Here is a 15,547-nt window from a genome sequence, read left to right as displayed (position 1 = left end):
AAAAAAGTATCAGATGTTCTGAAAAAATATTAATCAGCAGAACTGTTTCCAACTTTGATAATGAATCATCATATTAGAATGATTTCTAAAGGATCATGTGATAATGATCCTAAAAATTCAGCTTTGCATCACAGAAATAAATGATCATTTAAAGTATAATAAATTTAAAAACAATTATTTTAAATTGTAATAATATTTCACAATTTTACAGTTTTTTCTGTATTTTTGATCAAATAAATGCAGGCTTGATGAGCAGAAGAAACTTCTTTCAAAAACATTAAAAATAGTAATGTTTCCAAACTTTTGGTCTGTACTGTATATATATATATATATATATACTTAAGTGTTATTATTGTTATTATTACATTTTAAATGAACTGATTAAGTTCTGTTATAATTGTCCTCTTAATTAACATTTGAAACTGCAAACTGAAAAGATGAAAGCTGTTGTTTTTTTGTTTTTTTCAATTGATCAGGTGAGGTGATTAGACGCGGATGGCTGGACATCTCCAGTGAGTGTGTGTGTGTGTGTGTGTGTGTGTGTGTGTGTGTGAGAGAGAGAGCGTTTGATCTGTGCTTTCATATGCATACGCTGTAGAAACTCATGACACTTTAAGCTGTCTCTCTGTCTGTCTGTCTGTCTCGCTCTGGCTTTGTTCGACAGGTTCTCTGCTCTTTATTTGAAGAGTTCATTTGAAAACCTGTTTGGCCTTCATCGGCTGTGAAGTGGCAGGAATATCTAATGACGGAGGCTGAGAATCACCTTTGAAAGGTGAGATTTCCACCGCTCTCATAGAGTCAAAGCCAGAACTGAAGCGGCGAGTGTCCTCTAAAACAAAAACACATGACTATATGGACGACGCATGATAATTCACTCCACACACACACTCACATTCACACGCCTTCTGGAAGAGTTCTTTAATTTGGCTACTTTTATTTGAGCATGGTCATTTCCAAGAGAAATTACAAATTAAAAAGTACTCTTACAAAGACATTTCAGGAAAGATCTATGTGTTCTCAGTCATGATATTATCATACATTGAATTTCAACTGTCCCTGTTCCATGAAAGTGGATCTCTTTTCTCTGTTTTTTTCTTTTTCTTTTTCTTTTTTCTCAGTTGAAAATACAGTGTTCTCACAATATTGTATATAAAATGTTCCCAAATTTTGGAGTTTCCAGTAACTGGGAAAAAATTAAATAAAAGAACAACCAAAAAAAAAAAGAACTGAAACGAAATCGAAAATTTGCATTTCACAATTAATGTCTCAAAACACAATAAATGCTCTCATCAACTCCAGGTTCCATTTTACTAAAATAGATCTATTTATTGAAGAACTATAATACTGTACTGTACAGTATGAAATAAATAAAATCAGGAGATACAAAATGGGCCACATAAATAAGATGTTATTTAAACCTACAAATAAAAGGATGCAATTCTGTCATTGCAAAACGGTTTGGTGTAATACTGAGAACAAAATTGCACAAACGTCGTTGTAAACTAAAGAGCTGTTGTGCTAACAGAGAGAACGTGCTGATCGGAGAGAGACAGCTCTATCCTCTTCTACTGAACAGGGTTGGCACTTTAGAAACGCGCTGATTAACAGGTTTGCATATAAGGCAACAACCGTCCAAAGGCTTAGTCCATCCGTCTGTCCCGGTCGAACGGTCGTTCTCTCTCCAAACAGTCTCTTTAAGACTCGAAATCGTCAACGCAAACGAAATACTGTTACGGTCCTTCACATGAATTCGGCCTAAAAGAGTGTGTGGCGAGGGCAGAAAAAACACATTAAATACTGATCCCCTGCACCCCTCTTTAACACTGTATAAATATACATCAGCAAATAATTTCATTATTCTCATAGTGATTATAGAAGCAGAGTGCAATTTTTGTACAAGTTACTAGTTTGTGCTATAAATACTATGGAACACGTGATTTTAGGATGGTAGCACCACACATACTTTAGGCCTTAATACTGTACAATTTTTAAAACTTCATTTATTTTAGTTTCCTTTTTTGTTCTTGTGTTTGCATAATGCAGCTGCGCGGCTACACCGCGTCCTCCACGCCGTCCTCGTGATCCGATTTGGATTCGGTTTTGCCGTCCAAGGAGCTGTCGTCCATCGAGTGCTCGCCGTTTTCCTCCTCGTCCCTCATGGTGTCTCCGTCGGTGTCCATGCTTTTGTTTTCGCTCTCCTCCTCCTCCTCCTCGAACTCTTCGTCTCGCCGGCCCATCTTCCCGAAGTCTCCTTCCACCTCCTTGAGTCGCTCCCGAATGCTCCCGTTCAGGCCGTCCCTCAGGATAGGCTCTGGTGTACGCTCGGGGTATCCGGGCGGAGCGATGCCCTGCAGGTACGCCCGGTTCAACAGCAGCTCCGTGGGCTCCAGGTGACCCTTCTCTCGGGCTTCTCGCTCGGCCGCCTCGCGCTCCTCCGCCTCTCTCTTGCAGTACGAGTATCTGTGGTTCATGTGCTGCGAGTACGAGCCCGAGTGCGAGAAGCGCTTGCCACATTTGTCACACTGATACGGCTTCTCTCCGGAGTGCAGTCGGCTGTGTTCAATCAGATGATGCTTGTGTTTAAACGCTTTCTTGCAGATCTGACACTGGTGCGGGCGTTTACCTGCGGAAACACACAACGACAGGATGCACGCGGTGAGCGAGCGGATATGCACTTCTCACAAACACACAGCAGATCAAAATAAACACTAAATAAAAGGGTTCCAATGAAAACAAGCCAAAATAACCCAGTGTTATGAATGTTTGCCTTCTCTGGTTGCAGTTCTGCTTGACGCGCCGCCGTCTCGTTTGTGTATTTACTCTGTAACATTCCCTCACAGAAGTGAAGCGTGAAGCGGTGAGGCAGCGCAGGGCCCAAGCGGTACAACACTGCAACATAAATAAACCAGCGCAAACCAAACAAACACAGAGCGCTGGGACAAATAGAGTGAAATGCACTGGCGGATTCCTGCTGCGTAACTCTTTTCCTGTCCTTATGCGTGAGATGACGTGTCATGATCTAACGTCACGAGAAAAGACAAGAGCTGAAAGAGAGGGTTGGCATGAATGAAAGAGGGAAAGAGCGAGTGGAGATGCTGTGGTCAGGTGCATGAGACAAAAGTGACAGAAATGCTCCAAGTATTTAATTGCTGGGGTTTTATGTAATACTTGCTATATTTCATCATACTACAGTCTAAGCCAGTCGAGTGACCTGTAGCTGTCAGATATCTGTATCCATGCTCTCTTAGAGGTGACCAATGATCAATCTGCACATTATATGAAGTGATTTTTTTCACGAAAGCACTGATGGAAAACAGTTCCCAGCTGTATAATTTAGCAGATCACCGGACAGTTATGCAAAATGTGTTCTAGCGTAATGTTTACCTGATTTAATATTTGTGCATCACTTCTATTTTCTGATTGTAAAATTAACATCCATAATTATTCAAATACTGCTTTTGTAAGTCAGATAGTGTAATAGTGTTTTTTTAAATGAAATGATTCACAGCTGACATGCACCATACTCTGTATTTTTTATTTATTCATTTATTTTTTTGCCCCTGCAAATCAATTGTTGGGGGTAAACATTGCCCTTAATAAAAACTTTAATTTCTATACATTACATTAACATCTAAAAATTAATGTGCATGTTGTGATTATATGTGATAATTTTGAAGGCAAGTGTGTATACTGTGTTTGTTTTAATGCACGTCATATTTGACATTTAATGTTCTTTGAATATATGATATATACATTATTTATTTGAATTTCACTTATTTTAAATGAACTGATTCAAAACACCCCGTAGCATTTTTCATATATTAAATAATTTATCAGATAGACATGATGTAACTGCTGTGCTGTATTACTAAAAAATGTGTTATTGTGTATATAAATTAAAGTGAATGTATATGCTTCTTTATTTTATTTTTTACGGAAAACTTGCATTAATCATTTTAACAATTTTATTTTTCAGAAATGTATTGCTTGCATTAAATATTGAAAATACATCCTCAGGTTAAAAAAATATTTCTCTGATTGAAAAACAAATACATTTACACTGATGAACTATAATATCAATCCTAGTCAGAACTTAAAATTTACTCTGTGACACATATAACTGGCCAAGAGCTTAGCGCAAACAGCACAGGAACGAGAGAGAGAGAGACAGAGAGAGAGAGAGAGAGACAGAGAGAGAGAGAGAGAGAGAGAGAGAGACAGAGAGACAGAGAGAGAGAGACAGAGAGAGAGACAGAGAGAGAGAGAGACAGAGAGAGACAGAGAGAGACAGAGAGAGAGAGAGAGACAGAGAGAGAGAGACAGAGAGAGAGAGAGAGACAGAGAGAGAGAGAGACAGAGAGAGAGAGACACAGAGAGAGAGAGACAGAGAGAGAGAGAGAGAGACAGAGAGAGAGAGACAGAGAGAGAGAGAGACAGAGAGAGAGACAGAGAGAGAGAGAGACAGAGACAGAGAGAGACAGAGAGAGACAGAGAGAGAGAGAGACAGAGAGAGACAGAGAGAGACAGAGAGAGAGAGAGACAGAGAGAGAGAGAGAGACAGAGAGAGAGACAGCACAAAGACAAGAGAGAGAGGGAAATGAAATAGTTGTATTCACGTCAGTGGATTAATTCCCATGTCCTTCCAGACTGACTGTAAACGGTGATGCAATCAAGAGAAAGAAACTGTGTGTGTTTGTGTGTGTGTGTGTGTGCAGTTACTCTCCTCCTCTAATTCACGTTTATTTTTCTCTTTCATTCACACTGGCTGGTCTCTGGAATAGAATGTGACCTTAAGCTCCATGTCTACAGCCGGCATGAGTTGCACATCAAAATACATCAAAACTAAATCACTTCCATTATCATCAATGAAACTGTCTAGAGTTGACAGACGCTCCGTTTGTATTTCTGAAGAGATTTAGAGCTGCTCCAGCTACTTTTTTTGTTCTCCCATCCATATGGTAAACAATTATTTTTAAAAACAAAACATTATATGTGTGGAATTAATTTTTATTTTTCTGGTCTATGCCTTTTTTTTTAATCATCTTGTGTTTTTTACTGCATGACAACTCAAATCAAATCAAATTTTTATCTTATTTTATTTCAAAATAAAATGAGAAGAACTTGTCTTCATTCTTAGATCTAATGCAAATGCAAGTATATTGCTGCATTTCTCAGTGTAATAATTAACACAGTGAATAGACTATTGTATTAATTCCAAGCATCCAGTTGTGACAACTGTTAAGTAAGACATAAAAAAAAAACATTTATAACCTAAAATTTACCATATTGAAGTCATTTAGCAAAAATGTTGCCCATTTATTTTCACATATAAATGTAAATTTTCCTGTTCATACAGTCATAAAATGAAGTCTAATTAAATAAATGTGTGGTGTGAATGTAGCCTCTACTAACAGTTTAAAGCACTAAGGTTCATACTCCCAGATAATTCCAGAGATTATTCAGTCCAGCTTCGTTTGTTTGTTTTTTTTTCTAACTGCTTAATTTTGCTTAATTATTTTCTTAATTTAGAGCAATGTCTGTGTTATGTTTTTTGCCACATTAATTACATTTACAAATCCTCTCACTGACTGTCAACAGGAGAGACACATGTTAGTTTTTACTAAAAAAGAAAAAAAAAACATGATTAAGGTAGTGGAAAAAGACAGAGCGAAAGAAAGAAATCAAGAAGCAGCGTGAATATTCTGGAGTTAGACAGACAGTTATTAGATGATGGTGTCTAGAACAGTATATATACCTGTGTGTTCATATTTGTGTCTGAGGAGGGAACTGCTCTTCTGGAATGTTTTGTCGCAAAGGTCACACGCGTACATACCACTTTCTGTTTTCTTAATCTTCTTCCTGGACAGACAGGCCTCGGGATCGGCCATATCATCTAGACTGCTCAGATAATCTGCCGGCCCGTCGAGAAGCTCGCTCTGGAAAGAGACGGCGATCGTTAGCTCCTTGAGCTTATTATTATTTCTATTGTCATCACACAAAGTGTCTCTGTGCAACAGTAATACAAATAAGAAATCACAAATCAATAAGCATTAGAATAAAACAAAAATTTAAAATAAAAAACTGCTGTTGTCAGAAACAATTACTTACAATTATGATAAAATCTAATATATTAACATAAATATAAACTACATAATCTAATGATATAATTTATTAATATTTAAATGATTATTTGTAATGAAAACTAATATTAAACTGTATTTGTTTCTTTTTCTGAAATTCTATTATACACCCAGATAAAATAGACAATACATTTTAAATGACAGAATGGATCAACAGAGAACCGTCTTGTTTAATTTATTTATGTATTTCATGATTTTATATATATATATATATATATATATATATATAAAATTACTTTTTTAAAACATGAAGAGATTAAAATGAAGCATGTTAATATGAATAAGATACACATTTCTCAGCTAAAACTGGAGTAGCAATCTTATACGAATTAAACATTAAAATGTTTGGGACCTGAAAAAAAAGCATGTAACGGCAGGATATTGCAAATGAGGCCTTTCTCTCTTCTTAATCACACCTTATTCCATATATTTGCATTCAAATTTGGTTTAATTTCATACATGAAAGGGTGTTAGCGCAGTATTTATCTGAGCAGAGATTACCCCGATAGGCTTAAACTTAAATTAATGGGGGAAAATATTATTACATTAGAAGCTAATAACAATAAGGAGAGAGTCTTAGTAGGGAATATTGCCACAGTCCTCTAATTTCAAATGGTAATGATTAAATCAAGAGGGGCACAAAATGGCCAAAACTGCAGCGACAAAGCCCTCATTAAGGACAGCCGGCTCTGGACTGACAATACTTCTGTGCACTCTCTTTTAGCTCTGTGCTATCGTTCCACAATCAATTTGAGCTAAATGCCCTTAGCTGTATTTTTAAAATCTAATTTAATAACTTAGAATAGGAAACATTATTAATACTTTTTTATCAGAATGGTTTCCCCGATGTTAAACAGCCCTCAGCGCTGAGCTGTAATGAACATGGGGAGTGTGCATTATTAATCTTTATGCTCAAGCTCATTTCAGTGTTTCTCGCTGTAGAAATGTAGGGGAAAAAGGAGCAAAATGAAAAAGGGGTAGAAAAAAAGAGATATGTCTAAGGTTCATTGACTCTCTTTGTCTCTGATGTTTCTCACACCTGAGATGGGAAAAAGAGCAGCGGAGCCACAGGCGTATCAACGCTAGAATGCCGAACACCTGACACTTTGACGTTTTCCTGCTCTCGGTATCTTGGACGAGCCACTGGCAACATAACCGTCACCACTAAAAAAAAAATAAAAAAAGCTTATAGCACTAGAGGCATTGACGTCTACCACAAGAACCGCAGTTCTCTTTCATCTCCTCATCAGCCGCTGGGCGTGAGGTGAGCTCCCCTCTCCCACTCTGAGTGGCTTTTAATTAGTGTCTGAATGAAGCCAAGCGCCACTCACCAGAGGGATAGAAAAAAGAAACACAGGCCTGAGGGTTTATGAAACAGCGAGTCCGTTATTTACCTGGAACCCTGGCTTCCGCTGGTATTTTCTCCTCTGCTGCATCTCGGCGAAGCTGGCCGCCCCTGCTGCATAAGTGTAGGCCATGTGTGGCAAGAAGCTTATCTGGTCGAGGCTCGGGTAGGGTCTCAGCCCCGGGAGGCTGGCTTGCACCTGGGGCATAAACGTAGGGGGTGGAAATGCATTTTGTGGTGGCAAGGAGGTGTACAGGGGTTTGGAAGCGAAGGGGTTCAGACCAAACATTGGGCTTAAGCTTTTGTCCAGATTGCTGTTTGCATTGGGGTTGCCAAACTCCTTCTTGGACAGATAAGCCAAGTTGAGCGGCTCGTCTGCATTCTCCCGGGGCGTAAAGATGTGGTTATGGTCAGTGGGGGTGCTGTTTAGCTTGGGTCGGCTTTTCACAGTCAAGATGTGCTTTGGCTCCTTCATGAGCTTTGGCAACGAGAGGTCAAGAGGTTCAGCCTGCAGGTCCTCGGAGGTGAAGCTGTTGGGTGTGTAAGAGCTAGTGTGGGAGTTTTTGGAGGAGGCAGATGACAAGTTTAGAGGAGACGGCGTGTTGCTTCTGGAGTGGTCCAGCTTATCCCCCAGCGGCTTGTGGTTGGAGAAGTGAGGGGTTTTAGAGAGCCTGAGTGGGGTGTCAAAGTTATTAATATTGTTATGAAGCTCGGGGATGGAGGGGGATGTGATGTGGTCAGTACCTTTGACCAGGGGTATTGGAGACCGGATGCCTAACGAGTCTTTAGAGGGCGTGTGAATGGAGACTGGGTGACCAGACTCCACATGGTGCCTGTCTAAAGGAGGAGTCCTGGAGTTTGTGTACTGAAAGACTTTCCTTTGTTCAAACCACTCTTTCACAAACTCCTGTGGAAGGCCGACCGCTATGGATATTTTCAGTAGTTCTTCCGAGTTGGGCTCCATGTTCATGGCGAAATAAGCTTTCAGCACTGACATGTGGTCCTTGTAGGGACTGATAGGGCCATTGACACCCTTCTCAGGGATGATGGAGGGGTGCAAGAGGCCGTGTTTCTCAGCAAACAAGCCGGTTTTGTTGGTCGAGGCATTCTGAGTGGGCTGAAGCACAGCCTTGATTTCCTCATTCATCTTGCAAAGGTAGCGCTCATGCTGGTGCAGGGGAATGGGGCCAGGGAAGGTCTCTTTGCAATACTGGCAGGAGAAGGGTGTAAACATTAGATTATTATTCTCGTGCATTTTGTCCTCTATACCTATATCTAGCATATGATTTGCCTTCTCTTTTTTGATATTGCTAATTTGTCTCTTAGAGTCCGTAGTCAAGCTCTGAAGGCAGGCTTTGGCTTCGTTGACCTTCTCAAGCGTATAGTCTATGATGCTTTTGGTGGCACCATTGTGATTAATGAGTGGAAGAGTGTTTTGGGGTCCACCGGGAGAGGTGAGTGCTTGCTTCTGTTCCTCTATGTGGGAACCCAACTCCTTCATGTATGCCTTCAACTTGGAGATCTCCTCTGGCTTGCAGTCCATCTTTTGTCGACAAACTGTGTTGTCCACAATCTGCAGGACCCTCTGTACCTCACTCAGGTTGTTTCCCAGTGATGGATATCCAAGCATTTGCCCCTCCATCCCCATGCCCAGGTGTTGAAGGGGACTGTGGGAGTTATGAATGGCCAGTGGGCTTCCTCCCCTCACACCACCATTCAGGAAGGGGCTGCCTGTACTGTAGCCATGAGAGGCCATCATCAGCTTATAGTCGTTGAAGTCAAGTGGTTCAGATTTGATGTTGAGGTGGTTGGACTGGTCTTGCAGACCAAGGGGTTTGCCATTCTCCAGTTTGTGTCGTAGCTGTGAAATGGCGGTGTTCGTAGGGGAGGATGATGCAGAGGTCGGAGATGAACCCGTCTTCAAGTTGTTCCTCACCCGGCCATTGATAGCGATCAGTCCGATGCATTTCTTACTGCTTATGTGTGAACTGTAGGACCCGGAGTGCGAGAATCTTTTCTTACAGTTTGGACATTCGTATGGCTTCTCACCTACAGAGAAGACAGACAAAGATTTTGATCACATCAAGAAGAAAGATATGTTCTTATTGACAATGATATTGACAATTTCTTCCAATGTAATGAGTTTGTACCCTTTTTTCATCTAATAAAACTTCTTTAATGAAGAGATAACAAAGAAAAAATCCATTCATTTTAATGCTGAATCAAGAACATTCTTTTCTAAGGCAACGAGTTATGAAAGACAGAATAGGACGTACCACTGTGTATCCGCAGGTGCTCCTTTAGATGGTGTTTGTATTTGAAGGCCTTGCCACATTCAGTGCATTTGAACTTGCGGTTGCCAGAACCTTGATTGAGTATCTGGTGCTGTGGATGAGAAAATATTCACATGAGTTTCTCTTGCACAAACACACAACAGGCAAGATTTCAGTGAATAATTTCATGACGGGCCAAATGGCTCCCGTTGTAAAGCAGCATCTTGCTTTGGTTGGGTGCATTTGAGCAGCGATAACAGAGCATCTCATACCTTTTCATTTCCTGACTCTAGAGCCAGAAACGCTGCATTGGCAGAAAAAAAAAAAAAGATTCTTATTTTTAATACTTTTTTTTTCCTCTTTAGGGAAGCAGAAATGATCCACTTCATCTAATTTAGCATAATCGTTCCAAATGAATCACGCATATTTAACCAACACATCCTTCAGATACCTGTGCAAAGAGTTAATTATGCAAAAAGGTGGGCTCGAATAAATGTTGCAATTTCATAATTGGAAAAAAAATTGTAGAATGTTTAAAGGCTTCAAACATCTCTTTAATAATGAGTGAATGCGGCTCGTAGGCAGGCACTTCATTTGCTGTTCAAAGTTAGAACATGAGCGCTGCGCCCCTCGCATTTGCAATTCAAAGCAGAGCCTCGAAAATCAAAATATAATAACAATAACAACAACAACAATATGGGCGACAGTGCAGAGAAGCAGAGAGCGCACCAGGCGAGCACAATTAATTCAGAGTGGGAGGTGAGTATGTTGAACGGGCAGAGGAACACAAAAGGCTTGTGAGTGCCGCCCATGATCGGCTTCGACAACTGGTGGCGAGAGAGAGAGGCCCGCATTCCACTGGAGACAGATGGCATAAAGCGCAGGACACAGGGAGGATTGTTCAAACAGCGGCAACCTTCAAACATCAAGCGGGGAGCCGGGCGGCCCACAGTGGGGAGGGACCCCACCACTCGCTCATATGTTGCTGAGTCGCATAAACAAACAGCAACAGCTGCTTTACGCCCCCCACCTTCCCTCTGAGGATAGAGGCAGGTTTTAGTCCCACCATCACCCTCGATGTGATGCAGTCACTCCGTTGGCTTAATTGTGACTGGCAGCAGCGAGAGGAGACAGATTTTTCCACCCAGAGTGATCCACTTCCACTTGCACTAAGTGTGTCAAGCATGATGTGGGCGGGGAATTTGATTGGGTATTTGCAAGTTATTGGGTTTATGAAATATCAGTGAACCGGAGTCATGTACACACGTAGAGCACTCTACTGCACATTACGGACTGATTTCAAATTTCACTTCAAATTTTCAACAGGAAAGTCTTTCAAGATGAAACACACAAACAAAGACCAACAAATAGGAAGAAATTTGTGGATTAGAGAGGTCACGGGTGCAGAATGGGCCATCTGTTCATGTTTTGAGCAGCCCGTGGCATCAGGTGAAGAAGTTGCCAACTCGTCGAGTATCAAATCAGTCTGTTCTAGTCAGAACGTCATATTTGAGAGATAAACGAGCTGCTGTACCTCATATCGGATGATTACAGGAGAAATTCTGATGTCACACTGTGCTTTGAGTCATAAAGATAAGTTTTAAGTTGTGCAGTCTCTAGAGAGATCACGTTGACATTTTGCTTTTACCTGTTTTATTTGCCAGTAGAGACCCAGTGTATCTGCTTGTTTATACAGGGGAATGTGCCTTATATTAGACACGACAGCAACAACAACCCATATAATGTGTGTAAATAATGCTGCGACAGATTGTTAAGAGAAAAAAAACGCTGTGCTCGGCTCACGTTTATCATTTACACACATGGAAATGATGTGTTACTCTGTCACCACAGACAAACTGATTTTTAAAGAACATAAAAAAGAAAACCTAAAGAGCGGATACAATTTCGAAATTGGAAATTAACATAGTCATTCGATCGTGAATATAAGACTGCAGAATCATATCAGAGCAGGCCATCAAAAAACCATTTAGACCTCAATTAAGGCTATAACCATTAAGAGATCTGCATCTTCAAAATGCCATGAAAAATTAATAATGATTGCCAATCAAAATGATATCTTTTCTCTGAGGGAATAGAGCACATTAGATACAGAGCTAGAGCGAGGCAGATAGAGAGAGCAAGAGAGGAAGTGCGGCTCACCTGATCTCGTCCTGGCTTGTGTGTGGCCATATGTCTCTCCAGCTGAGTGCGGTAACCAAACGTGTAGCTGCACAGAGGGCAGGCGAAGTTCTCCTCGTTTTTCTCATGCCGGTACTTGATGTGTTCCTTTAGGGAAGTCAAGCGTTTGTAACCCCGGTCGCAGTAGGGGCAGGTCAACAGTTGGGCGAAAGCATCTGGAGTTCCAGGTGGCAGGTCTGCAGCAGAGAGAGAGGGGCAGTGGGCCAAAAGGTCAGCAAATCAATGGCAATGAATGGGCGCTGTGCCCAGGGTGGTACGAGGAGGTATCTGTACAATCTGCTCCACTGTGTGCCACTGTCAAAGTTGGCAATGCCACCCATACGTGCACTTACGCCAATGCATTAACACACACAGTAGGTCTTTTCGAATTCACACAACTCGCTGAGTTTTGCTCATGGGCTTTATGTGACAGAAGACATATAACACATTCACGTTTTAAACTATTTTCCACTCCTAAAGTGGGAACATACTAGTGACAGACAGATATGTTAGCCAGGCTCATAATAAGGATGATGTTTAGCCATTTCAAGAAGATGGAATCGGCCAATAACTTAAAAAAAGCTGGTCAATTTAAATAGCCACTGGGCAATTTGGGAATGGATAATATAAATAATGCACAAATTCGAAATAAATAGATGATGATATTAAGCTTAAAATAAATGTACTAAATTGTGTCCATCTTATTTATATTATAATTGTAGCTATAGCTTTGTTTAAGCCACTAGCTCTGCTCTGTAGATATTAAAGACACATATTTAATATTAATATAAAAACATCTGTTAACACTTTACTTGAAGCCATATATATATACGTATATATATATATATACACAGAATGAATTATAATTCTTACCTATTTTTTACACCTTTAGAAAGTATAATGCGTCAAAACAATGTATTCTTTTATATAAAAAGTATAAGATATGTGCAATTATTTTCATTACCATTATTTAAAGATATAATACATTATAACGTACTTTGCATTAAACATTAAGGCATCAACTTACTTTTTTTAATTGTCTTTTGTGTCAGTTCTACGCAGCTTACGGTAATATTACGGTATTTGTATATGGGTCGCCACTTGGTATTCAAAATTAAATCCGGGTCCGGGAGCCACAGAATTGGCCTTGGCTTTTTTGGATTGTGTCAGAATCAAAATGCTATAACCCCTTACTGTATAAAAGCAGTTGTTCACAATGGTTTAAACCTGAACACATAGCGAATGCTGACAGCGTTTGTGGACCAGTTGAGTTCTCTCTGTTGTAATCACTTCTGGTGGCTCGCACATCTAATTTTTCACACTTCCTCATAAGAGAGGTATGTGGCGTAATGTGCCCCGGCTGCCCCCCTCGGGACGGGAAATTTAGGGTTTATGATTTCACCACTCGGACAGCTGCATGTCGCTCTAAAGGTAAACATTCCGGCATGCAGCCAATCAGACGGCAGCAACAGCTGCCCTGCATTCTCACCGTTCTCCTCGTGTCCGTTGGCTTCAGGCGTGGCGAGGCGGGAACGGGACAGTTCCTCCGGTGCCTCGGGGTAGATGATGGCTGTGTCTCCTCTCTGGAGGTATTCAGCAATGCTGACCACATGACTTTCACTGTCCACCAGTTTACGCTTTCCAAAGAAATCCTCAAACTCGGTAGCACAGTGAACGCTCTTCACTAGAATCACAGAGCAAGAGAGAGAGAGAGTTTAAATAAACCTGGATTCTTGCTTGCATGTGAAAAATATGGTGCACTGGAAGGTGATGGAAACATGCGGCAGCAGCTGTGAAAAAAAGAATGTTGGAACATTCGAGAAACGTTCTGGGAGGGATATGTCTAAATTACTGCCTTATCTAGCCACCTAACGGCCACTAAAATAAGAAATATGAGTTAATCTAACAGGAGAACCGTTGGAATTGTGGAAAAGCTTTTAACGATAAACCCTTTTTTCTACTTTACAATGTATTTGAGGCAGTCAGACAAGGAGCGGAAACGTATGCTGTAATCCCAACATCAAATCCTAGATCTCTAATCGACCTCCTAACTTTGTGGATTCTGATAATTACATTAAAAATAAGGGGAAATTTTGTCAAGAGGACTGAAGCTATGTGTTTCTTGCCAATTGAAAGTCATCATGAAAATGCCCACAGAAATAAATATCACAAATCAGATGTCTTTAAAATCCCAACTGTTTCTTAAAGACAGTAGTGAGATTGAATAAAGAGTTTCCTGCTACTCAGATGTTTCTCCTGAGGAAAAAAAAAGACTATAAAGTAAATCTCTTGTGTCTCTTCTAAAGGTTCAGAACAATGTGCTCAGATTTGCCAAGATATCAAAGTCAACGATCAAAAGCTGCAGATCTCAGTGTGAATCTCATCAAATAATTGAGCTGCTCCACATTCATTTTATAGCTCTGTACTCTTAATGAATGACAACTAGTCACTCATTTGCAAATTTTATGAGAAGCATCTGAGAACAACAAGAAACATCATTGAGAAGTGAGTATTGAGCTGTGAAAAAAACATCCTCTGAGCAATAAAATTTGCTCATATGGAAAATTAGTCTATGTAGAAACTAAACACAAAGACAGCGTCATAATTGTTTCTCCACATCATTTCTCTACAAGAGCAGATACAAGAAACCGAAGGTGTTTTACGTTATTATGTAACAGAATTATCTAACAGAGAATAAATAGCTCTCACCCAAGTTATAAATTACAGCAGAAAGACAACGCATGTTCGGCTTGAGTTTTATCAGCTACCTTTTAATTAGGACGAGCTTGTGTAAGGTATAAACTCTGCACTGAGGTTTGCCTGACAGTAAACATTTGATCGTCTCATTTGTGAAAAGGTCTATCCGCTGGGCTGTGTCGCTTTCAAAAATGTCTTGAAAATGTCAGAGAGCCAGCAGCCCTTTAACATTATTTAACAGAGCAAATGATTTCCCTCCTCTCTCATTACTAGACCTGCCTCGCTATCATTCACGTGAACACGCGTGCACGCCGCGGCCCGACAAATGAACACGTTTAGCTCCTCGCTGCTGTGGGTTTTGCGGCTTACATGATCTAACAAATCGAGTTTGCGCTCAAATTTGATTTTGGCCTGAAATGCGATTTGGGGAAGTTGGTGCTCACAGAAGAAAGCACTCTAAAGTCGATGTCCTAATGTTTTCCTTCCACTCCTGATGCTCGAGCCGAGAACATCCCTCCCTGCAGAGGAGGATTGTGGGCCGCGCAGCGGAGCTGTTTATCTCTGGAGTGCGTGTCTAACATTAGAAAGCTTTATTAAAACTACACATCCTTCCTCCTGAACTACATCAGGGATGACAGCTCAAACACAGCATAACGGTGTTTCTCATAAAACAAACCCTTGTGTGTGTGATGATGATGTCAAACAGAGAGCAGGAATCACTCGGATGTTTGTGGATGCATATGAACAATGTTGATGTGCTTCTGCTGCGTAAATCTCCACAGTGGAATCCTTTTTAAGTTTGCATGAAATTCTGCATCATAGACATGATGATAGAGCACAACAATCTCCATTCATTTTCTCCATAGGGAAATGTTTTTTTTAACAAAAACTGATAAACCTTTAACCTTTAATCA

The 15,547-nt window shown here is 40.4% G+C and overlaps 1 protein-coding gene across 6 annotated transcripts in view; it reads right to left on the bottom strand.

Moving 5' to 3' along the window:
* Window positions 1–1,212: 1,212 nt before the first annotated feature.
* zeb2b (zinc finger E-box binding homeobox 2b) overlaps window positions 1,213–15,547 on the bottom strand; it is a 68,722-nt gene continuing 54,387 nt past the window's right edge. For 5 of the 6 annotated variants that reach the window (XM_059497744.1, XM_059497747.1, XM_059497746.1 and 2 more), the window contains 6 exons: window positions 13,426–13,620; window positions 11,919–12,133; window positions 9,762–9,870; window positions 7,535–9,534; window positions 5,756–5,936; window positions 1,213–2,623 (listed from right to left, as the gene is read on the bottom strand). In XM_059497744.1, the coding sequence (XP_059353727.1) occupies window positions 2,052–2,623; window positions 5,756–5,936; window positions 7,535–9,534; window positions 9,762–9,870; window positions 11,919–12,133; window positions 13,426–13,620 (3,272 nt within the window). In that variant the 3' untranslated portion in view covers window positions 1,213–2,051. The remainder of the gene's footprint in view (window positions 2,624–5,755; window positions 5,937–7,534; window positions 9,535–9,761; window positions 9,871–11,918; window positions 12,134–13,425; window positions 13,621–15,547) is intronic. The other variant, XM_059497748.1, reaches the window with a different exon arrangement.

The sequence above is a fragment of the Carassius carassius genome, chromosome 17 (genome assembly GCF_963082965.1).
Source record: "Carassius carassius chromosome 17, fCarCar2.1, whole genome shotgun sequence".
Lineage (NCBI taxonomy): Eukaryota > Metazoa > Chordata > Actinopteri > Cypriniformes > Cyprinidae > Carassius > Carassius carassius.
This window is presented reverse-complemented; position numbering and strand designations above follow the sequence as displayed.